Raw genomic sequence first — 24,377 nt, forward strand, 5'->3', positions numbered from 1 at the left:
GTTCACAAAACAGCACTTCCCGCCCTCAAACAGCTGTTAACACTATATCCTATTAAAACTCTGTACGTTTTGAGTTATAATTTACTCAAAGTGAGTTATTTTAGAAAAAAAAAATCCAACGTCAAACACTAGAGGGAAAGACGCGTCTACCACGTGCTATCTAAACTTGTCTCCGGTCGTCCCAAGGGCAGTCTATGCGCGGCCGCCATTTTGTCGGAGACCGCATGTAACGAATACTGGGTGAAAAACCCGCAGAGGGGCTCTGGAGACATGGAGGTAATATTGTGTGGCGCCTCTTGTGCGCCTTTCTTTAAGGTTAGGTCATCAATGTGCTTGTAGGTGCTGAGCTCTTCTACTTAGCAGCAGGGACTGCTTTTCTTCAGGACCTGGGGCAGGTCTGCACCAGATACCACAGCACAACATAGGTTAGAAGCAGCACAGGCAGCCCTGGCGTGTAATACCCACTGCAATCCCTCCAAGCACATTGTCACAGGCAGTGATCAGGGCACAGCACAGCAAAGCACAAACCTGGGAGACATGTATTACTGCAACGGGGATAACTGCAATCAGACCGACAACGCCAAGGTACGGTATGACTGCGACTGCGCCTCCTGGATTTTACATCTCGCGAATCGCAATGATATAAACAGCAATTCCTATCAAGAATGGTAAAAAAATGTTGATTTGTGCAGTCATTTTATTTTACTAGGGGCCAATTCTGGCATCTGAATGTAGAAGGATGGTCGCTTAGCAACAGGAGACATGGCGGAGGAGTGACAAGTAGTGTTGAGCGAACTTGTGTTTTAAGCTCGGCGTCTAGAGTTCGAGTTCAGGTTATCGAAGAATGCTGTTATGGATTCTAAATTCCGTTATGGTCCGTGGTAGCGAAATCCATAACGGGATACTTCGATAACCCGATGCCGAACTTAAAACACAAGTTCGCTCAACACTAGTGACAAGCTCTTGTGGAGATCTGACGTCACTTAAAGGGCATCTGTCAGCAGTTTTGTACCTATGACACCGGCTGACCTGTTACATGTGCACTTGGCAGCTGAAGGCATCTGTGCTGGTCCCATGTTCATATGTGCCCGCATTGCTGAGAAACATGATGTTTTAATATATGCAAATGAGCCTCTAGGAGCAACGAGGGGGTTGTCATTACACCTAGAGGCTCTGCTCTCTCTGCACTATGATTCGTAGGGCCAGGCGGGATCACTTTTACACTACCTGGCCATGTCAATCAAAGTGCAGAGGGTGCAGCAATTGCAGAGAGAGCTGAGCCTCTAGGTGTAATGGCGACGCCCCCGTTGCTCCTAGAGGCTCATTTGCATATATTAAAACATTGTTTTTCTCAGCAGTGCGGGCACATAGGAACATGGGACCAACACAGACGCCTTCAGCTGCCAAGTGCACATGTAACAGGTCAGCCAGTGTCATAGGTACAAAACTGCTGACAGATGCCCTCTTCTGGCTTTTAAAAAAAAATGTTGCCGTGGAAGCAAGACGGTCTGCTCAGTACTTACCCCTCCATCTTTCCACCGCACTCATGTGGCCATCAGGACTGGATTCCTGAGTCTTCCTGTTCAGCTGCATATACTGTACAGACTCGGGAACATAAACCTGAGTGGAGTAGCCCGCATCCAGTCCTGATGGCCACATGAGTGCGGCGGAGAGATGGAGCGGTAAGTACTAGCAGGACCTGAGTAGTAGATACCACAGGGGTAAGTACTGAGCGGACTCGGGTCAGCACACAGCAAGCTTTTCAAGAAAGCCCAAGGATATTTCCATCTCTTAATTTCATGTCCTGTCGCTAGGATTGATGCAGGACCCCCACCAGAATGAAGGTACCAGAATCACGGCCGGTGTGAGAGAGGGATCATGTGGTCTGGAATACAGAAGTGCATGGCATTATCATGATTTTCACCTTTTCAAGATTTCTTTACAGATCCAGAGGCCGAAAAACCCATCGTGATCATGCCCTGCTCACACAGCCCCCAATGCATCAGCCATCCATGTTGATCTGTACAAACATGTGACGCCATAATGCATGCATTCTGTTTTATATGAAGTTGAAAAGAAATAGTGGCGCGCTTCACCTCGTGCCATTGCCCCCCTCGGAATATTGCTTGCAGGGAGTATGATACACGGCAGTGCCATACAGCAGCACACGGGGGGCTTATGGCCCCAGACTGCAGAACTGTGGGAAGTCCATGTGCTGCTTTATGGTACATGAGACTTAAAGGCTATGGACACTTTTGGGGCAATTTCTTATGATTGCATTTTAGGGTACTTTCACACTTGTGGCAGAGGATTCCGGCAGGCAGTTCCGTCACCAGAACTGCCTGTCGGATCCTGCAATCTGAACGCAAACTGATGGCATTTTTCAGACTGATCCAATTCCGTCTGACAAATGCATTGAAATACCGGATCCGTCTCTCCGGTGTCATCCTGAAAAATGGATCCTGTATTAATTTTTTATTTTTTGCATTTATAAAGGTCTGCGCATGCGCAGACCAGAAAGCCGGATCCATTTTGCCGGAACACTTAATGCCGGATCCAGCACTAATACACTTCAACGTAAATTAATGCCGGATCCGACATTCCGGCAAGTGTTCAGTATTTTTGGCCGGAGAGAACACTGCAGCATGGTGCAGTGTTTTCTCCGCCCAAAAAACGTAAGAGGGACTGAAGTGATACATCCTGAACGGATTGCTCTCCATTCAGAATGCATTAGGATAAAACTGATCAGTTCTTTTCCGGTATTGAGCTCTTGTGAGTGAACTCAATACCGGAAAAATAAAACGCTAGTGTAAAAGTACCTTTACTCATTTTGGGCTGAAAAACAAAATTTTCAATTGGTCTTTATTAAACATTTTCAGCCATTTTTGAGGTACAGGGTTAAAAAATCTGTTTGCAGAGCATCACTTCACCATCAGCTCATGCAAAGTCTTCTCTGATTTCCTGACCTCCTAAACATACTTTATAGCTAAACTCTTAGGCTGCGTTCACACGGGTGAGATTTCCACGCATGTCCGATGCGTGAGGTGAACGTATTGCACCCGCACTGAATCCCGACCCATTCATTTCAATGGGGCTGTTCAGATGAGCGGTGATTTTCATGCATCACTTGTGCGTTGCGTGGAAATCGCAGCATGCTCTATATTCTTCTTTCACGCAACGCAGGCCCATTAGAAGTGAATGGGGCTGTGTCAAAATCGCGTAGCCGGCATCTCCTTCTGTCTCCTTTGCTGAACGGGACCTGTGGTGAGCATTAATTACAGGTAAAGGACCTTTGGTGACGTCACTCCGGTCATCACATGATCTTTTACCATGGTGATGGATCATGTGATGACCGGAGTGACGTCACCAAAACTGACCTGTGCCCTTCCTTCTCCGGGTCAGTACGATTACAACAATACCACATATGTATAGATTTTATATGTTTAAATACTGAAAAAAATAAATGAAAACTTTGAAAAATTATTAATTTTTTTTTACATCCCCATATTCTGATCCCCATAACTTTTTTATGGTTATATCTACTGAGCTGTGTGGAGGCTCATTTTTTGTGGGATGGTCTATAGTTTTTATTGATACCATTTTCGAATGTGTTTCTTTATTATCACATTTTATAAAATTTTTGGGAGTTAAGAGAGGCGATGAAAAAATTGTGAATCTGCCATTTTGATACATTCTTCTGTTACGTCATTCACCGCATTGGGAAAATATTTTTTTATTTTAATAGTACAGGCGTTTTCAGACGTGATGGTTATATTTTTTATTATTTATGTATTTATTTTTGTTTTTTAAGGAAAGGGGGGTAATTTTAATTTTATATATATATATATATATATATATATATATATATATATATATATATATATATTATTATTTTTATTTATTTTTTGTTTAGTTTTTTTGTACCCCCTTTTTTTTTGTCCATTAGTTTGTATTTTTTAAGATTGTTACTATACTCCCGTAGGAGTATAGTAAAACCTCTAATTGCTGATCTCCTATGTTACCCTGCCAGCCAACATAGGAACTGCAGCTCTAATACACTGGGTCTCTTCAGAGAGACTCGGCGTATTAGAATTAATGACCGACACCCCCAATCGCTGCACAGGGTTTTTCGGTATTTAGATGCCGTGATCACACTTGACGCACTGCGATCAGCATTATTGGTACAGCAGAGACCCTCCAGCTACTTCACCCGCTGCACGCACGAGCGGGCGCCATGTTTAAAGGGAACCTGTCATCAACTTTATGCTGACCTCACCTCAGCGGTGTGTCACTCATGAGCTAAAAGTAAGTGGTTGCTGAGAACCAGCATCATAACCATTGCAGCTCAGGTCCTGAAAAGAGTCAAATCTACCTGAGAAGAGTCCTGGTTATTCATAATCTCCTGCTCTCCCGCCATCTGCTGATGATTGGCAGTTTTCTCATTGAGAGAAAGGGAGAAAACTCGGTATTAGACTGTCAGTCATCAGCAGGTGGGCAGGAGAGCAGGGATTCATGAATAACCAGGACTCTTCTCAGGTGGCCGTGACTCTTTTCCAGGCCCGGTCTGCAATGATTGTGATGTCAGTTCTCAGCAACCACTAACTTTCAACTTTTTAATGACAGACCGCTGACATCAACTCGCCTGTCTCTACTTTATACTGCCGATAGTATGGACAGCACAAAGTTGATGACAGGTTCTCTTTAAAGACCTTACCAGCTCCGTAAATGTACGGTGCTAGTAGAGAAGGGGTTAAATAAGTGTTCATGTGGTCGGGAGATCAGAGATAAAGCTTCACATACCGCATAGTGATACTCTGCAAACAGACATTATTATTTTTTTAACCCCTGTATCTCCAAAGCGGCTCTATCCGTTTCTATGGGAGTTCTGGTGACGGCCGAGTACAGAACTTGGGGGTTTACAAACCTGTTCATACGCTGCAGAATGGCTTATTATCGCGGATTCATCCGTAGTAAATGGTAAATCGTGTATTAATTCAATGACAGCAAACAGAGGTCTTGGGAATATTAATCCAATGTAACTTGGGGGAAGTGTATGAAGTAAAAAAAAAATAAAAAAAAATGGAGTATCACATTTTGTGGATTATTTTTCGATTTTTAACACCCACCTCCAGGGTTATAAGGGAAAAGGGAGCGCAGCTAAGTGGAGACCTAAAATGCGCCAATTTTTTGCAGCAAGAGGTACCGTATGTCTCTGCCGCGCCATGAATTGTACAAAAGTGATGAAATGACACACTCTGAAAGCTGATTGAGATGACTGAAGTGCCAGACTGCAACCTCTGTATCTTATGGTCTTTGTGTCTCGGTTCCTTCCTTCTAGGAGAAAGGACACCCAAGAAACCTGATCCCGGAGCTCTGCCGACAGTTCTATAACTTAGGATGGGTGACAGGAACCGGGGGCGGCATCAGCATTAAATACGAGTAAGTTGTGGTCTTCCCCACTTTTTATCACTATCCCTTGTATTCATTTAGTATGATACTGACATTGTCATTTCCTACCGTTTTATGTATGCAGCCCCAGTGCAGACCTACTGTGTGCTTACAGCTATTTGTTAATTCTAATCTTAAAGGGGTATTCCAGTTATAGAAAGTTGTACCCTATAACTATCAGATCGGTGACGGTTCTACCACTAGGACCCCTGCCGATCACGAGAACAGGGGTCCCGTAACCTGTGGAGCCCCCCTGAAGTGAACAGAGAGGCTGGTTGGGAAGGTACAGTGCTCGGCTATCTCCGGCGCTCTCATAGAAAGGAATCAGTGGACCCCCACCGGTCTGTTAGTTATAGGATAGGGTATAGCTCTCTATAACCAGAATACCCCGTTACTTTTTTTTTTTTTTTTTGTGTTACCAGGGATGAAATTTACATCGCTCCCTCTGGAGTCCAAAAAGAAAGGATTCAGGTAAAAGAACACTGATCAATAGAAGGCAATAAACAGATTTTCCTGCAAAGTCATGTCGCCTGGTCCTGTAAATCAAGAAGCAGAGGAAGCAGGACGAGAGAGTGCACAGAGTGGCATAGGCCCGCCCTCAGTGCACGTAACTGTTCATTTGCATATGGATTAAAAGTACTTTTCTCATCCGTCTCATTGGGGGACACAGGCTTTGACCATGGGTATAGCTGTTGCCGCTAGGAGGCGGACACTGAGCGCACAAAGTGTAAGCTCCTCCCTCTTCAGCTATATCCCTTCCTGCAGGGACCAAGCTAATCAGTTTTAGCTTAGTGTCTGTAGGAGGCAGACCTTCCTGCGTTGCAGGTCTGCTGATTTTATTTATTTTTTTTAGTTTTTTTTTCTTCTTTCCTTCTTTAGCGGGAAGCTTCAGGCAGTCCATAAAACTGCCTGCACTTCAACCCAGGAGACGGGAGACCAGGGGCTCGCCCAAACCCCCTGCTCGTTCCCGCTCTCCGGGAAGAAAAGGAGGACCAGAGGTTCCCATAAAAATCGCAAGAGGTCCCCTCTGTTTCCAGTGTAGCGTCCCTCACCAAGGGGCCGCACACCGAAGGTGGTGAGCCAGCTGGAGCCAGGGGGGCAGAAGATTTCGGACAGGTGAGTAGGAGACTGCCCGCAGTGCCCCCCTCCAGTTCCCTCTCCTCCCCATGTCTAATAAGAGCCCTTTAAATTTTAATTGGCACCTGTGCAAGGCTCAGGGGGCTGCTGCTGTTGTGTGGCCGACCGGTTGAGGATATCGCCGCTTCCACACGGCCGCCGGGGCCATTGGTAATTGAGGGCCCGGCTTCATTTGGGACCTACTCTTGGGAGCGTCCGTTTCCATGGCGGCGTCCTCCTGAACACACCTGGGAGAGGAGGGGGGCGGAGTTTCTTCCTGAGTGACACTTCCTGGTCGGCGCGTCGGTTCTGGGGCAGCCAGGGCCATTGTTAATTGAGGCCCCAGCTTCTGTGCGGCCTCCTCCTGCAGTGGCTTATTTTTCCCTGGCCGGCACCTAGGATCAGCCGGAGATGCCGGCGGGGAGCGGGGTCAGAGATGATGGGCGGGCGCTAGAGCCGCTGTCATTTTTGGGTGTGTGGCTTGTGTTCACCCCACCGGCAGCAGAGGGAGATTAGGCTTCGCCCACTTCTGGGATTTAAAGCACCCGGCAGGACGCTGACGGACTGGCTTGCTGTTTGGAGGGACACAGGCTGGGTAAGTGCTGTTTGTCCCTTCTTACAAGGCATAACCTTCCCCTCTTCCTCGGCGCCAGGATTGTCACCATATCTGAGCCCAGACCCCAGGTCCCAAAGCAGGCGGTCCCTTTGGTGCGTCATTTTGCTTGTGCGTCGTTTCGCGCAATATTTCCTTCCCGTCAGTCAGACTCCATCTGCTTTGCGTGTGCTGCGCCGCCATTAAGTGGCTCGGCTCCGGACCCGTTGTTTCCCGCTGCCCAAGCTACGGAAGAACCGGAATGGGCGCGTTCCCTGTCGAGGGTTGTGCAGAATGTCTCCAATACCAACAAAGCTATTGTGGATATATTGGGGCGTTTGTCGGCAAGGCAGTCCTCTGACCGTTCCGACTCTGGGGATCATGGGGCTCGTGCTCATCGCGGCCGTAACACAAAACGGTCCAGAACATCCTCCCCCAAAAGGGTGTCTGTGTCTCCCGTTTCTTCGGCCTCTCCTCCTCCTTCTAGAGACGTGTCCTCAGCTGAAGAGGCATGTTCCGAGGAGAGCGGGTCAGATGAGGATGTTGTCTCACCGGAGGGTCAGTCGTCCAAACTATCCTCCATGGTGGACAGTTTAATTACGGCAGTTATTGAGACGTTGCAGGTTCAGGATCCAGCTCCGTGATCTGCCAGCGCGGGTGTTTCCTTTGGGAAGTCCCGTCATTCGCACAAGTCTTTCCGCAGCCACCAGGAGTTTAATTCCTCTCTCTCCAAGGAGTGGGATTTTCCTAATAGACCTTTCATGTTGCCAAAACGCTTGAACGTCCTTTATCCTTTTACGGAGGATTTGACCTATAGTGGACCCGCCAGTTTTCCGCTTGGCTAAACATACTACTTTACCTTTGGCGGAAGGGGTTTCTTTTTCTGATATCAAAGATAAGAAGCTGGAAGTGTAAAATCTGCCTTTGAAGCAGTGGGCACAGCGCTGCAGCCGGTGTTTGCCTCTACATGGGTGAGCAAGGCTATGGGAGACTCGGCAGTCCCCTCGGGGGAACTTGCAGATGTGGCCCTGCAGCTCTCACATGCCAGTGCATATATTTGTGAAGCATCTTTGGACTCGGCCAGGTTTATGGCTCGCGCGTCAGCCCTCTTGGTGGCTATTCGCTGTACCCTATGTCTCCTGCTGGGTGGCAGATAATGCTTCAAAGCGGACCCTGACGGCCCTCCCCTAGACCTTTTGTAAGCGCCTGGATAAGATCATTTCGAACGCTACAGGTGGTAAGAGCACCCATTTTCCACAGAACAGGAACTCCGCTGCATGACGGGCGGCTTCTGGCGCCCTCCGTTCGGGTGGGTGGCCGACTTCATGTGTTTCGATATGTTTGGCTGGCTCACCTCTCAGATGCGTGGATGAGGGAGGTCATTGCAGAGGGCTACAAGCTGGATTTCAAGTCCTCCCCTCCGTCCTGTTTTTTTCGGTAGTCTCCCGCAGCCGCAGATTCATTTTTTTCTGGCAATTCGCACGCTGCTGCAGGAAGGTGTGATTGTTCCGGTTCCTGCGCAAGACCGTTTTCAGGGGTTTTACTGCAATCTCTTTGTGGTTCCCAAAGAAGAGGGGACGGTCCATCCCGTTCTGGACCTCAAGGCGCTCAACCGCTTCCTTCGCGTCTGCAGATTCCGGATAGAGTCACCGAGGTCGGTCATTGCGTCCATGGAATCGGGGGGAGTACCTGTCCTCTGAGCATACTTGATGTCTATCTTCGCGTGCCCATATGTGTCAGTCATCAGAGGTTTCTTTGGTTCGCAGTGGGTCCATTTCACTACCAGTTTTTAGCCCTCCCGGGGTCTTTACGAAGGTTCTGGCAGCAGTCATGGCCCTGCTCCATGCCAGGGGGATCGTGGCGATCCCTTACTTAGACGACATCCTGGTGAAGGTCCGTCGTTCCGGGTGACGGCGGACAGCTTAAACATTGTTCTAGACACCCTGGAGCGCTTCGGATGGATCCTGAACAGGCATAAGTCTTGTCTTTATCCATCGCAGCGGTTGACTTATCTGGGCATGGTACTGAACACTTATCAGGCCAAGATGTCCTTGCCTCCGGAAAAACTATCCGCTCTCCGTCGTCACATTCTCCCCTTGTTGCGGCCAGCTCCGGCTCCCATTCGTCGCTGCATGCGGGCTCTGGGGCACATGGTCTCTGCCTTCGAAGCAGTTCCTTATACTCAATTCCGTACCAGAACGCTTCAGCGAGCCATTCTGTCCAACTGGGATCGCTCCCCAGCCTCCTTTGATCGGCCAATGCGTCTCCTTGCCCCAGTGCTCTCCGATGTTGACGTTGGGTCGCTCGTTCCTCCCTTTCCGTTGGAAGGTGTTAACAACGGACGCAAGCCTCAATAGTTGGGAAGTGGGAGGGGGAAGTGGGAGTGTTGGAAAACCTCTCTGTTCAACGGGTATGGTCACGGGAGGAGCGCTCACTTTCAATCAGTGTTCTGGAGTTAAGGGCGATTCGGCTCTCTCTGCGACATTGGGCTGACCATCTTGGGGGTTGTCCGCTGCGGGTGCAGTCTGAGAACTGCACGGCGGTGGATTACATCAATCACCAGGGCGGCACCCGGAGCCTGGCAGTCATGGTGGAGATGGCGCTAATTTTCAGCTGGGCGGAGAAACACGTCCACTGTTGGCAGTTCACGTACCCGGCGTCGACAACTGGATCGCAGACTTCCTCAGCCGGGAGCGTTTAGATCCCGGCGAATGGGCTCTACACCCGCAGGTCTTTCGGGCCATCTGCGAGAGGTGGGGTCAACAACAAGGTCGAGGACTTTGTTGCACAGTCCAGGGACCCCATGGCCCTGGCATGCATTGCGCTGGTGATCCCGTGGAGTCTGTTCACGTTTCCTTACGTGTTCCCGCCTCTTCCTCTCATTCCGCGTCTTCTCCGGAAGATCAGGTCCGAGGGACTGCCCGTCATTGCCCAGATTGGCTGCACAGGGTGTGGCACGCGTCCCTAGTCGCCCTTCTCGCCGACAAACCTTGGCGTCTTCTTCGGGAGGACCTGCTGTCGCAGGGGCTAATCTTCCACCCGAATTTAGGGTCGCTACATTTAACGGCTGTTGAAGCCGCCGTACTGAAAGCTTGTGGGTTTTCGGATGCGGTGGTCCAGACCATGATTCGGGCCAGGAAGCCATCGTCTTCCAGAATCTACCACCGGACCTGGAAGTCCTACTTTAATTGGTGCGGGCGGCGACAGCTGTCTTCCGTTTTTCTTTGCCGCGACTTTGGCTTTCCTGCAGTCGGGCATGGATTTGGGGCTGGCTCTCAGCTCCTTCAAAGGCAAGTGTCGGCTCTCTCCATTCTTTTTCAGCGAAATTTAGCTTCGCTTTCGGCGGTTCAGACTTTTCTGCAGGGGGTGGCGAATGCTGCGGCCCGTTTCCGTCCTCCGTCGGATCCTTGGGATCTTAATCTTGTGCTCAACGCTCTCCAATCTTCTCCGCTTGAGCCTTTGCAGCAGGTGTCGCTGCGCTTCCTGTCTTATAAGGTGGCTTTTTTGGTTGCAATTACTTCTATCCGCAGAGTGTCGGAACTCGCGGCTCTGTCATGTCGGTCGCCCTTTCTGATCATCCATCAGGATAAGGTGGTCTTCCACCCCTGTGCAGTCCTTCCTGCCTGAGGTGGTGTCGGCATTCCATCTAAATTAGGAGATTATCCTCCCTTCATTTTGTCCGGACCGGTCTCATCCTCGGGAGCAGTTGCTCCATACCCTGGAATTAGTATGAGCTGTGCGGCTTTATCTGTCCCAGACGGCATATTTCAGGCGGACGGATTCCCTGTCCGTGATTCCAGAGGGCTGGCAGCATCAAAGACTTCCATTTCCCGATGGATTCGTTTGGCCATGTGGAAGCGTACTGCGTTAAGGACCGGGCTCCGCCCTTCCGGATGACTGCTCATTTGGACTCGGGCAGTGGGGGCCTCTTGGGCGGTGCATCACGGGGCTTCGGCCCTTCAGGTGTGCAAGGAGGCAACCCGGTTGTCTTTGCCTACTTTTTCCAAGTTTTATAGAGTGCACACCTTTGCGTCTCTGGGGCGTAGACTTTTGAAGACGGCAGTTCTCTGATTGACGGGAGGGTTTCTTGTTAAGCCCACCCTTGGGGACTGCTCTGTAACGTCCCATGGTCAAAGCCTGTGTCCCCCAATAAGACGGATGAGAAAACTAGATTTTTGTACTTGCTGTAAAATCTGTTTCTCTTCCGTTCATTGGGGGACATGGCTCCCACCCAGTTTTTTGTTTATGGGCCTTTTCGGGCCTGTGTGGTTCTGGGTTTGCACCTAATGTGATTTTCTTGTGTCTGGCTTCTCCTACTGCTTTTGCACTAAACTGATTAGCTTGGTCCCTGCAGGAAGGGATATAGCTGAAGAGGGAGGAGCTTACACTTTGTGCGCTTAGTGTCCGCCTCCTAGCGGCAACAGCTATACCCATGGTCAAGGCCTGTGCCCCCCAATGAGACGGAAGAGAAACTGATTTTACGGTAAGTACAAAAATCCTAGTTTTTCTCCACAATAAAACAACTTATTACATTCTGCGGAGCTAGCGCTACAAGTCATGGTGCCCAGTGTAACCATGGATTTTCACTTTTTTTTTTTTTTTTTTGTACGACCAGAGTCAAAAAAGCAAACTTTATTAGCTGTAAAAATATAACATTTATGTTCTATGTAAAAAAAAAAATAAAAAAAAAATACACAATTTACTTTCTAGTGATAAGATTTTGTTTTTGTCTCAATGTAACTTTTTTATTTTTTTTACCGCTTAAATCACCAGCTGATTGCGGCTTTGTTCTCATTTGCATACGACGCCGGCAGCGCATCCGGTAGAGGACAAGTATAAATATAACTGGCACAATGTAAGAGGGTGACAACATTAATACAGGGTGACAGGTTCAGTTCGACGGCGCAGCTTCCAGCCATGAAATTTGCATAGACGCTTCTTTTTGTTAATGTGATCAGAGTCCCAATGGCGTCATCTCAGTCCGGGCAGAGCGGTAACCAGGAGGTGACGAGATCCCTGGCAGCAGGTGACGGACCCCTCTGCTGATATTATTCCCCCCCCCCCCCCCCGTGTCTACAAATCCACATTTGTACAAGGATCACTTATGAAGAATTATATTACTACTGCAGGTCAGGAATGATGAGACTTGTAGTTCTAGGTCACTAACTACCAGGACTTTCTGGGATAAGTAGTTCCACAGTGGCTACATCGTCTAAAGTCGGCCATGTACATAAGATAGATGTGGACCCCTATAAACTCACTTGTCCCAAAGGTCTGACACCAGCGGATGGTGAAATATTACCATTTCTCAGCAATATGCCATCACTGTACAAGATGGGAAGAACTGTTTAAGTCTCTAAAGGAACTTTTGACGCCCGCTAGATACACAGATGAGCCAGTGATGATGATTATATCGGGTCACCCTCTAAGATCTGATTATCTGACTAATCTCTTCCTGCAGCCGGACGACCTGTTTATCTGCGATATTGAGGAGCGTGACATCAGCTGCCCCCCACCTTACAAGAACCTGAAGAAAAGTCAATGCACCCCTCTGTTCATGAACGCTTACACCATGAGAGGTATGTCACATGAATCCATTTAAAACTTGGGCTACTTTCACCCTCGCGTTTTGTGCGGATCCATCATGGACGGATCCGTTCAGATAGTACAACCGTCTGCATCCGTTCTGAACGGATCCGTTGGTATTAACTTTATCATAGCCAAGACTGATCCGTCTTGAACACCATTAAAAGTCTATGGAGGACGGATCCATTTTCAATTGTGTGGCAGGACGGATCCGTTTGGCTCAGTTTCATCAGACGGTCACCAAAACGCTGCAAGCAGCGTTTTGGTGTCTGTCTCCAAAGCGAAAAGGTGACTGAACTGATGCATTCTGAGCGGATCCTTTTCCATTCAGAATGCATTAGGGCAAAACTGATCCGTTTTGGACCGCTGGTGAGAGCCCTGAACGGATCTCACAAACTGACCCAGAAACGCCAGTGTGAAAGTAGCCTTAGTTTTATCAAAAATAAGACTAAGAAGGTAGTTTATATCAGGGCTGTGGAGTCGGTAGATAAATACTCCGACTCCTCAGTTTTTGGTACTTCCGACTCCGACTCCTCTGTATTTAATATGCGAATGTATTTTATACATTCCTTGAAGGAAAGAAAGGCGACATACATGTCATTACCACAGAACTACTGGCTAGGAGCCGCTGCCTTCTCCTTTGTGTGCTGATCTTCTGCTGAACATAGGGCAGTGGGGGGGTCCAGGAAGGGGCATTTATTGTAAAACATGATTTCCCCAGTAGAATCCCATAGTCATGTTTAAAGTTTAAGCTAACAATCAGAGTTTACAAGTTGTTATAGCCTTAGCTGAATGACAGCAGTTTTTCAAATGGTTTACAGCTTCAGTCTTGAACTATTGACCATCCATTCCAGTGCTCCAGACTAAAAAAAATACCTAGTAGCCATCGGCTCCTGAACTGAAAAATTTAGGAGCCAAATTCTATTTTTAGTCGCCAAATCGAAACCGAATCAAAATTTTGGTATCGTGACAACACTACGCCGATCAGATCGGCGTAGGGTTGTTTCAGTACCAAAATTTTGATTCGCTTTCGTCACCATAAAAAAGCATTGCGATACTCAATACCACGAAGAAAAAAAAACACCAAAAAAAGCCACGTTCATTTCGCATTTTATGAAACGTTCGGCCCATAATAGAACAGTCCTATCCTATTTTTTGGGGTAACAAAAAAATGGCGAATCGCATGGTTTTTATTTATTTATTTCTGTTACGGCGCTCACCGCATAGGAGATATTTTTTAATAATTTAATAGTTTTGACTTTTCGGACGCAGCGCTATGTAATATGTTTATTTATTTATTGTTTATATATTTTATATGTAAAATTGGGAAAGGGGGGATTTAAACTTAATATTTTAGGGTACTTTCACACTAGCATTTTTCATTTCCGGCATAGAGGTCCGTCCTAGGGGCTCTATACCGGAAAAGAACTGATCAGGCATATCCCCATGCATTCTGAATGGAGAGCAATCTGTTCAGGACGCATCAGGATGTCTTCAGTTCAGTCATTTTGACTGATCAGGCAAAAGATAAAACCGCAGCATGCTACGGTTTTATCTCCGGCGAAAAAAACGGAAGACTTGCCTGATTTCCCTATAGGAATGTATTAGTGCCAGATCCGACATTTAAAATACTGGAATGCCGGATCCGTCCTTCCGGTCTGCGAATGCACAGACTGGTAAAAATGTGTAAAAAGATACAAGACAGATCCGTCTGTACGCATGACAAGCGGAGAGACGGATCCGTCCTTGCAATGCATTTGTGAGATGGATCCGCATCCAGATGCGTCTTACAAATGCTTTCAGTCTCATCCAGATCGGCTGATCCGGCGGGCAGTTCGGACAACGGAACTGCCCGCCGGATTATACTGCCCCAAGTGTGAAAGTAGCCTTAGTGTTTGTTTTTTTTCATTTTTTTTTCTTACTATTAGCCCCCTTAGGGGCTGGAGCCCTTGTCCTATTCACCCTTAGGCCCCTTTCACACGGGCGAGTTTTCCGCCCGGGTGCAATGCGTGAGGTGAACGCATTGCACCCGCACTGAATCCGGACCCATCCATTTCTATGGGGCTGTGCACACGAGCGATGATTTTAACGCATCACTTGTGCGTTGCGTGAAAATCGCAGCATGTTCAGTATTGTGCGTATTTCACGCAACGCAGGCCCCATAGAAGTTAATGTGGCTGCGTGAAAATCGCAAGCAAGTGAGGATGCGGTGCGATTTTTCACGCATGTTTGCTAGGATGAAAGTCTATCCACTATGTTATTTTCCCTTATAACATGATTATAAGGGAAAATAATAGCATCCTTTAATACAGAATGCTTAGTAGAAGGTCAATTGAGGGTTAAAAAAATAATAATAATGAACTCGCCTCCTCCAAATGATCGCGTAGCTGCCGGTCTCCTGTTCTTTCTTCAGGACCTGTCAAAGGACCTGTGGTGACATCACTGTGCATGGTAACCTGATGTCATTTCCGGCTCCATCGCGGGCTATTTAAATTGTTTGCAACTTGTATCCATTATGTTTGACAAAGGCTCACAGTAGCCGAAACGCGTCACTTACCACCTGTATGTGACCATTAAATCTACTTGAAATTACTACTAGAGCGAATGCTGGTCCTTTCTATACAATCACTGTGCTCATCACATGGTACATCACATGTGATGAGCTTAGTGATGTCACCACAGGTCCTGAAGAAAGAACAGGAGACCGGCAGCTGCGAGATCAATTGGAGGAGGCGAGTTAATTTTTATTTATTTTTTTAACCCTCATTGGCACTGCGCCACCAATGTTTATTATACTGGGGTGTTAGGGGGGGGGGGGGGGGCGCACTGCGCCACCAATGAAGATAACTGACCTGTTAATACAAATACAGGAGGCGGGTGCTGGAATCAAATAGCCGGCACCCGACCTCTATGACCGGGAGCTGCGATCAGCCGCAGTTAACCCCTCAGGTGCCGCTGCCTGTCATAGAGGTCGGGTGCCGGCTATTTGATTCCAGCACCCGCCTCCTGTATTTGTATTAACAGGTCAGTTATCTTCATTGGTGGCGCAGTGCGCCCCCCCCAATACCCCAGTATAATAAACATTGGTGGCGCCCCTCCCCCTCCTCCTCCCGTCTCTCTTCCTATTGGCGGCGGCAGCACAGGGGGGAGGGAGAGACTCCTCCTCCTCTGCGCTGCTGAGAAGAACATCGGCGGCGGGGCAGAGAACTATCAGCTCCTGTGCCCGCCGCTGTATTCAGAGCTGCGGCGGCGGGTCTAGTCGCAAATGGCGACAAGACTAAAAAGTCTTGTCGCCGTTTGTAAATTCTAAGTCGCATTGACGACCATTTTGGTCGCCATCTGGAGCCCTGCATTCCCTTCACTTATACAAGTGTCTCTAGTCCTGTAAAAAACATATTTACTTACTCAGTTATCAGTGAGAGGCGAGGTTAACCATGGGCGTTGCGTTCCCTGTAACAGCGGAACACAACGGAAAGTATAAGTATTGCCGCTCCTTAACTGTGCGTTGCGTGCCATATAGTGAAGCATATGAAAAGCGTGCTTCTTCATGGTCACTTAACGTGTTCGTTTTGCGGTAACGTGACGCACTGCATGCATTGGTCTTTATTCTTACAGTAGAGAAGTACCGTATTTTTCACAAAAGTGGGGGAAAAATATCAGTGCGTCTTATGGGGCGAATGCTGCGACCGTCCGGTGAATAGGCTGAGGGGCCGGCATCTGTTTCTGTAATGGCAGCGGGGCCCGGTGCAGTCACTGTATTCTACTACCCCGGGCCCCGCTCTCTGTACTATACGGTAATCATATCTAACTTGTGGGTATTGTTAAAGTATTCTAATCATCTTAAATCCAGCGCTGTACGACTTACTACTAACTTCTTGGCAGTCAGGAGGCCGGGCGGGCGCTCGTAGCGTAGCTCAATACGTCACGCGCCTGCTCCGCCCATTTTATGAATGAAGCAGGCATCGGGCCCCGCTGCCATTACAGAAACAGATGCCGGCCCCCATTCACTACACAGGGACACTGTTATGGGGGGATCTGTGGATGACACATAAGATAAGATGCTATATATGCGTCATTCACAGATGCCCCCACAATGATCCCCCATAACAGTGCCATCCACAGATGCCCCCATAACAGTGTCATCCACAGATCCCCCCATAACAGTGTCATCCACAGATCCCCCCATAACAGTGCCATCCACAGATGCCCCCACAATGATCCCCCATAACAGTGCCATCCACAGATGCCCCCATAAACAGTGCCACCCACAGATGCCCCAATAACAGTGTCATCCACAGATCCCCCCATAACAGTGTCATTCACAGACCACCATCAGTTCAAAACCCACCAAAAGCACACCTTTTGGTTCAAATTTTTTTTTTTCTTATTTTCCTCCTCAAAAACCTAGGTGCGTCTTAAAGGGCGAAAAATACGGTAATTAATTATAACTTTTTGTGAATTGGGACATTTAAACTTGCTTTTTTTTTATTTTTTTTTATTCCAATTTAAATCTAGTAGGAGTCGGAGTTGGCTCATTTTTTGCCGACTCCGACTCCAGGTATTCAAAATTGCCTCCGACTCCACAGCCCTGGTTTTTATATTGATTAGATATGTCCTAAAACTCTGATCCCAATAATGAGGGTATTCATGTACAGTAACTTTCCATTAAAGGGGTTTTCCAGGCTTTTAGTATTGATGACCTATCGATATCAGATCGGTGGGGGTCCCACACACGGCACCCACACCGTTCAGCTGTATGAAGAGGAGGCACGAGCCGTCTCCTGTCTCTCTTCCTGCTTGCCATAGACATAGCGGCAGCGAGTAGGAAGGGAGACAGGATGGCAGCTGTCTTCTCCTCATAACAGTTGATCGGAGGGTGTCGTACCCCCACCGATCTCATATTGATGACTTGTCCTGATGATGGGTCATAAGTGTTAGGGCTCATGCACACCACTGTTGTTGTTTTGCGGTCCGTTTTTCACGGATCCATTGTTCCGTATTTTAGTTTTGTTTTTTTTTTTCTCTGATTTAAGTCCTCTTCCGTTCCGTTATTCCACAAAACATATCCGTATGGTTTCCGTATGCGATCTGTTTTTTGCGGATTGGAAACAGTAACTTATTAATCACCAAACACATGAGCAATATGGGCTGGGCATAGCATTTCTACAGTATAGATCCATGACATACGGATGTGTTCCGTATTTTTTGTGGACCAGTCGACTTGAATGGGGCCTCGGACTGTGATTTACGGACAATAATAGGACATGCACTACTTTTTTGCGGAATGGAAATATGGAAACGGAATGCACACACTTCCGTTGTTATTGCGGACCCATTGAAACAAAACAAAGACGGAAGTGGAAAGAAAATACGTTCGTGTGCATGAGCCTTTAAAAGTATGGAAAACCCTTTTAAGGCCCCGTTCACACGATAGTATTTTTGGTCTGCATCCGATCCACGTATTTTGTGAATCAGTTGCAGACGCAATCATTTCAATGGGGTCCGAAAAAGATGCGGACAGCACACTCTGCAAAAAAAAAAGATACATGTCTTAATCGTGTCCGTTTTCTGGACAACAATGGGCATTTATAACATAGGGCGGAATGTGCGGGACGCACGCGGCCGTTATCTGTGCTTTGTGGTCCGCAAAACGGATACAGTCATGTGAGCACTTATGGCACTAATTATGATTTCTAGGCTATGCTAGATAACTGCTTGGAATCTCCTTTATGTATCTGTGTAAATCCTGCGTTAGGACACGTATCGCGTGTAGAACGCCCGTGCTATTGTCACATGGCCGCCTTGTTCTTGTAGGCGCTGGAGCAGTGATCCACACTCACTCTAAGGCCGCGGTCCTGGCCACGCTGCTATTTCCAGGGAAGGAATTCCAGATCACGCACCAAGAAATGATTAAAGGAATTAGGAAGTGCAGCAGTGGGGGCTATTACAGGTAACGACAGATCTACTTTCCGTAGGAATGCAGATAGTAAATTGCCTTTATGAAATGTATTTTGCTCATTTCCTAGATACGATGACATGCTGGTGATTCCCATCGTAGAGAATACTCCCGAAGAAAAAGACCTCAAAGAACGAATGGCAAGAGCCATGGATGAGTATCCAGATTCCTGCGCTGTGCTGGTCCGACGTCACGGAGTCTACGTCTGGGGAGATACCTGGGAGAAAGCAAAGACCATGTATGTCTACACTTATGGGCTGATTCACATCATATTCAATCTTGATGATATATATTGTGTGCAATGGTAAAAACAAAGGGGCACATTTATGAAGACCGGCGTTTTAGACGCTGGTCTTAATAAAGCCCTGCACTGGTGGTGGATCCACCGAAGTTATGTAGAGGTGCAGGCCTCTCCGTAACTTTGTCACATCCGCCGCCGCTTCTAAATGTAAGACCGCTTTCTTGCTGTCTTGCATTTGGACCATTTTCTACAACTAAAACAGGCATACAGTGCTCCAGACTTAAAAAAATACCTAGTAGCCATTGGCTCCTTAACTGAAAAATTTAGGAGCCAAATTGTTGTTATTGTTTATATATTTTCTATGTAAAATTGGGAAAGGGGGGATTTAAACTTAATATTTTAGGGTACTTTCACACTAGCGTTTTTCATTTCCGGCATAGAGGTCCGTCCTAGGGGCTCAATACTGGAAAAGAACTGATCAGTTTTATCCTAATGCATTCTGAATGGAGAGCAATCCGTTCAGGATGCATCAGGATGTCTTCAGTTCAGTCGTTTTGACTGATCAGGCAAAAGATAAAACCGCAGCATGCTACAGTTTTATCTCCGGCAAAAGAAACTGAAGACTTGCCGGAATGCCGGATTCAGCATTTTTCACCTTAGGAATGTATTAGTGCCGGATTCGGCATTCAAAATGCCGGATCCGTCTGTCCGCATGACAAGCGGAGAGACTGATTCGTTCTTGCAATGCATTTGTCAGATGGATCCGCTTACGGATCCGTCTCACAAATGCTTTCAGTCACATCCAGATCGGCGGATCACACTGCCGCAAGTGTGAAAGTAGCCTTAGGCCTCTTTCAGACGGGCGTCACGTTTTGGGGTCCGGATGCGTTCCGGGTGCATTGCGGAAAACCCGCGCGGGTAGGTACCCAATTGCAGTCAGTTTTGACTGCGATTGCGTTCCGTTGTTCAGTTTTTATCGCGCGGGTGCGATGTGGCAGAGTTTAGTTTTTTTTTAATTTCACCCCCATTTTCCAATACAAGACATGATAAATGAATTGGTGCTATTAAAAAAACAACTTGTCCCGCAGAAAGTAAGCCGTCAAATGTCTATGTGAACGGAACATTTGAGAAGTTATGGCTCTTGGAATTTGGGGAGGAAAAAACAAAAATGCAAATGGCCTTGGCCTTCAAGGATTTAACCTTTTCCAGTCTGCAGATTAAGCTACAGTAAAGGGTTGATGGACTCCCCCGTAACCATGGCTTATGTCTCTTCCAGGTGCGAGTGTTACGACTACCTGTTTGACATTGCGGTGCAGATGAAACAACTTGGCCTGGACCCCGCTGCTCTTCCTGCAGAAGAAAATGGAATTGTGTAAATCTCCTTGAAGCAAGACCCCACCACGTCAGTCCCAGCACAGGAAAATCGGAGAACTGTGGCGTCCTTTACACTGGTCATTTCTCACTGTGATTTTAGTAGTAATTTCTAACTTGGCCTCGTTCGTCTTAATCCATTCGTTAGTAACAACCTAAACAATAGCACCCAATGTTGTGTCCTGAGCCCCGGCCAGTGACATTTTTAATAAACTATGGAGGAGGTGTGGATGTTGGTTTTGGCTATCTGGAAATGCCACCTACTAATAGTGCATATAGTACATAGAGTGTTATTGTATAGAAGCGTGACATCATCGAGCACCTGTGTCCTAATATACTACCTCAGCCGAGGGGCGTTACCACCCTGGACCGCTTGGACATCTTAAAGTAGAGGTTCTGATCTACGACCTACATTGAAATTTATTTAACATGAACCCGGTCAGGTGACTTCTGCCGTCCTATCTGAGAAGAGGTGAGATCTGAGATATACACAGTCGTGGCCAAAAGTTTTGAGAATGACAAAAATATTAGTTTTTCACAAAGTTTGCTGCTAAACTGCTTTTAGATCTTTGTTTCAGTTGTTTCTGTGGTGCAGTGAAATACTGTTGCAAGAAAAAGTATGTGAACCCTTTGGAATCCTATGGATTTCTGCACAAATTGGTCATAAAATGTGATCTGATCTTCCTCTAAGTCACAACAATAGACAATCACAGTCTGCTTAAACTAATAACACACAAAAAATTAAATGTTACCATGTTTTTATTGAACACACCATGTAAACATTCACAGTGCAGGTGGAAAAAGTATGTGAACCCTTGGATTTAATAACTGGTTGAACCTCCTTTGGCAGCAATAACTTCAACCAAACGTTTCCTGTAGTTGCAGATCAGACGTGCACAACGGTCAGGAGTAATTCTTGACCATTCCTCTTTACAGTTTCAGTTCAGCAATATTCTTGGGATGTCTGGTGTGAATCGCTTTCTTGAGGTCATGCCACAGCATCTCAATCGGGTTGAGGTCAGGACTCTGACTGGGCCACTCCAGAAGGCGGATTTACTTCTGTTTAAGCCATTCTGTTGTTGATTTACTTCTATGCTTTGGGTCGTTGTCCTGTTGCAACACCCATCTTCTGTTGAGCTTCAGCTGGTGGACAGATGGCCTTAAGTTCTCCTGCAAAATGTCTTGATAAACTTGGGAATTCATTTTTCCTTCGATGATAGCAATCCGTCAAGGCCCTGACGCAGCAAAGCAGCCCCAAACCATGATGCCCCCACCACCATACCTCACAGTTGGGATGAGGTTTTGATGTTGGTGTGCTGTGCCTCTTTCTCCACACATAGTGTTTTGTGTTTCTTCTAAACAACTCAACTTTGGTGTCATCTGTCCACAGAATATTTTGCCAGTACTGCTGTGGAACATCCAGGTGCTCTTGTGCAAACTATAAACGTGCAGCAATGGTTTTTTTGGACAGCAGTGGCTTCCTCTGTGGTGTCCTCCCATGAAATCCATTCTTGTTTAGTGTTTTACGTATCGTAGATTCGCTAACAGGGATGTTAGCATATGCCAGAGACTTATGTAAGTCTTTAGCTGACACTCTAGGATTCTTCTTCACCTCATTGAGCAGTCTGCGCTGTGCTCTTGCAGTCATCTTTACAGGACGGCCACTCCTAGGGAGAGTGGCAGCAGTGCTGAACTTCCTCCATGTATAGACAATTTGTCTTACAGTGGACTGATGAACAGCAAGGCTTTTGGAGATACTTTTATAACCCTTTCCAGCTTTATGCAAGTCAACAATTCTTAATCGTAGGTCTTCTGAGAGCTCTTTTGTGCGAGGCATCATTCACATCAGGCAATGCTTCTTGTGAAAAGCAAACCCAGAACTGGTGTGTGTTTTTATAGGGCAGCTGTAACCAACACCTCCAATCTCATCTCATCGATTGGACTCCAGTTGGCTGACACCTCACTCCAATTAGCTCTTGGAGATGTCATTAGTCTAGGGGTTCACATACTTTTTCCACCTGCACTGTGAATGTTTACATGGTGTGTTCAATAAAAACATGGTAACATTTAATTCTTTGTGTGTTATTAGTTTAAGCCGACTGTGATTGTCTATTGTTGTGACTTAGATGAAGATCAGATCACATTTTATGACCAATTTGTGCAGAAATCCATATCATTCCAAAGGGTTCACATACTTTTTCTTGCAACTGTATAATTACACGCACTTCATACATTTCAAAGGCTTTTATCGACAATTACATGACATTTATGCAAAGAGTCAGTATTTGCAGTGTTGGCCCTTCTTTTTCAGGACCTCTGCAATCCGACTGGGCATGCTCTCAATCAACTTCTGGGCCAATTCCTGACTGATAGCAACCCATTCTTTCATAATCACTTCTTGGAGTTTGTCAGAATTAGTGGGTTTTTGTTTGTCCACCCGCCTCTTGAGGATTGACCATAAATTCTCAATGGGATTAAGATCTGGGGAGTTTCCAGGCCATGGACCCAAAATGTCAACGTTTTGGTCCCCGAGCCACTTAGTTATCCATTTTGCCTTATGGCACGGTGCTCCATCGTGCTGGAAAATGTATTGTTCTTCACCAAACTGTTGTTGGATTGTTGGAAGAAGTTGCTGTTGGAGGGTGTTTTGGTTTCATTCTTTATTCATGGCTGTGTTTTTGGGCAAAATTGTGAGTGAGCCCACTCCCTTGGATGAGAAGCAACCCCACACATGAATGGTCTCAGGATGCTTTACTGTTGGCATGACACAGGACTGATGGTAGTGCTCACCTTTTCTTCTCCGGACAAGCCTTTTTCCAGATGCCCCAAACAATGGGAAAGAGGCTTCATCGGAGAATATGACTTTGCCGCAGTCCTCAGCAGTCCATTCACCATACTTTCTGCAGAAGATCAATCTGTCCCTGATGTTTTTTTTGGAGAGAAGTGGCTTCTTTGCTGCCCTTCTTGACACCAGGCCATCTTCCAAAAGTCTTGGCCTCACTGTGCGTGCAGATGCGCTCACGCCTGCCTGCTGCCATTCCTGAGCAAGCTCTGCACTGGTGGCACTCCGATCCCGCAGCTGAATCTTCTTTAGGAGATGATCCTGGCGCTTGCTGGACTTTCTTGGACGCCCTGAAGCCTTCTTAACAAGAATTGAACCTCTTTCCTTGAAGTTCTTGATGATCCTATAAATTGTTGATTGAGGTGCAATCTTAGTAGCCACAATATCCTTGCCTGTGAAGCCATTTTTATGCAACGCAATGATGGCTGCACGCGTTTCTTTGCAGGTCACCATAGTTAACAATGGAAGAACAATGATTTCAAGCATCACCCTTCTTTTAACATGTCAAGTCTGCCATTTTAACCCAATCAGCCTGACATAATGATCTCCAGCCTTGTGCTCGTCAACATTCTCACCTGAGTTAACAAGACGATTACTGAAATGATCTAAGCAGGTCCTTTAATGACAGCAATGAAATGCAGTGGAAATTTTTTTTTGGGATTAAGTTAATTTTCATGGCAAAGAAGGACTATGCAATTCATCTGATCACTCTTCATAACATTCTGGAGTATATGCAAATTGCTATTATAAAAACTTAAGCAGCAACTTTTCCAATATTTATGTAATTCTCAAAACTTTTGGCCACAACTGTACATTTATATGATTTGAACGAAGCAAGATTTCTGAGTAAATCCTGGCAGGACTCCTAGGAGAGACAGTGAGAGTCCAGATTACCCCACCCATACACAGTGATTGACCGCTCTCCCTGTATATACAGAGAAGGCTGTCAATCATCATGTGTGGGCAGGGTCAGATGGACTCTTATTCTCTCCTAGGAGTCCTGTCACAATTTACTCTGCTTTTTAGGGCTCATGCCCACGAACATAAGGGCCCTTTGCCCGTATTGCACACGGCGGTTCTACAATCTACGGGCATTGGCCGACGTGTGCACTCCTTGCTGCGGATGTGGACCCATTGACTTGAATGGGTCTGTGATCCGCAAGATACGACCAAAGACAGGACATGTTGTATCTTTTATGGAACAAAGCGCTTTCGTGGACTTTCA

At 46.8% G+C, this 24,377-nt stretch overlaps 1 protein-coding gene across 2 annotated transcripts; it reads left to right on the forward strand.

Annotated features, from left to right (window-relative positions):
* Nucleotides 1–299: 299 nt before the first annotated feature.
* LOC120980864 (APAF1 interacting protein) lies at nucleotides 300–20,541 on the forward strand. 2 transcript variants are annotated; one of them, XM_040410211.1, is made up of 7 exons: nucleotides 300–585; nucleotides 5,339–5,439; nucleotides 5,871–5,919; nucleotides 12,618–12,735; nucleotides 18,557–18,692; nucleotides 18,769–18,936; nucleotides 20,216–20,541. In XM_040410211.1, the coding sequence occupies exons 1-7, from the start codon at nucleotides 538–540 to the stop codon at nucleotides 20,313–20,315; spliced, it is 720 nt and encodes a 239-aa protein (XP_040266145.1). In that variant the 5' UTR covers nucleotides 300–537; the 3' UTR covers nucleotides 20,316–20,541. The 2 variants fall into 2 exon arrangements, with proteins under 2 accessions (XP_040266145.1, XP_040266146.1); XM_040410212.1 differs by having other exon boundaries at nucleotides 547–668; nucleotides 20,216–20,354.
* The last annotated feature ends 3,836 nt before the right edge of the window (nucleotides 20,542–24,377 follow it).

Source organism: Bufo bufo, chromosome 10 (genome assembly GCF_905171765.1).
Source record: "Bufo bufo chromosome 10, aBufBuf1.1, whole genome shotgun sequence".
NCBI lineage: Eukaryota > Metazoa > Chordata > Amphibia > Anura > Bufonidae > Bufo > Bufo bufo.

Coding starts and splice junctions, on each gene's coding strand:
- LOC120980864 (XM_040410211.1), top strand. CDS start 538: ATGTATTACTGCAACGGGGATAACTGCAATCAGACCGACAACGCCAAG. Junction 586..5,338: donor ATCAGACCGACAACGCCAAG/GTACGGTATGAC, acceptor CCTTCCTTCTAG/GAGAAAGGACACCCAAGAAA. Junction 12,736..18,556: donor GAACGCTTACACCATGAGAG/GTATGTCACATG, acceptor TTGTTCTTGTAG/GCGCTGGAGCAGTGATCCAC.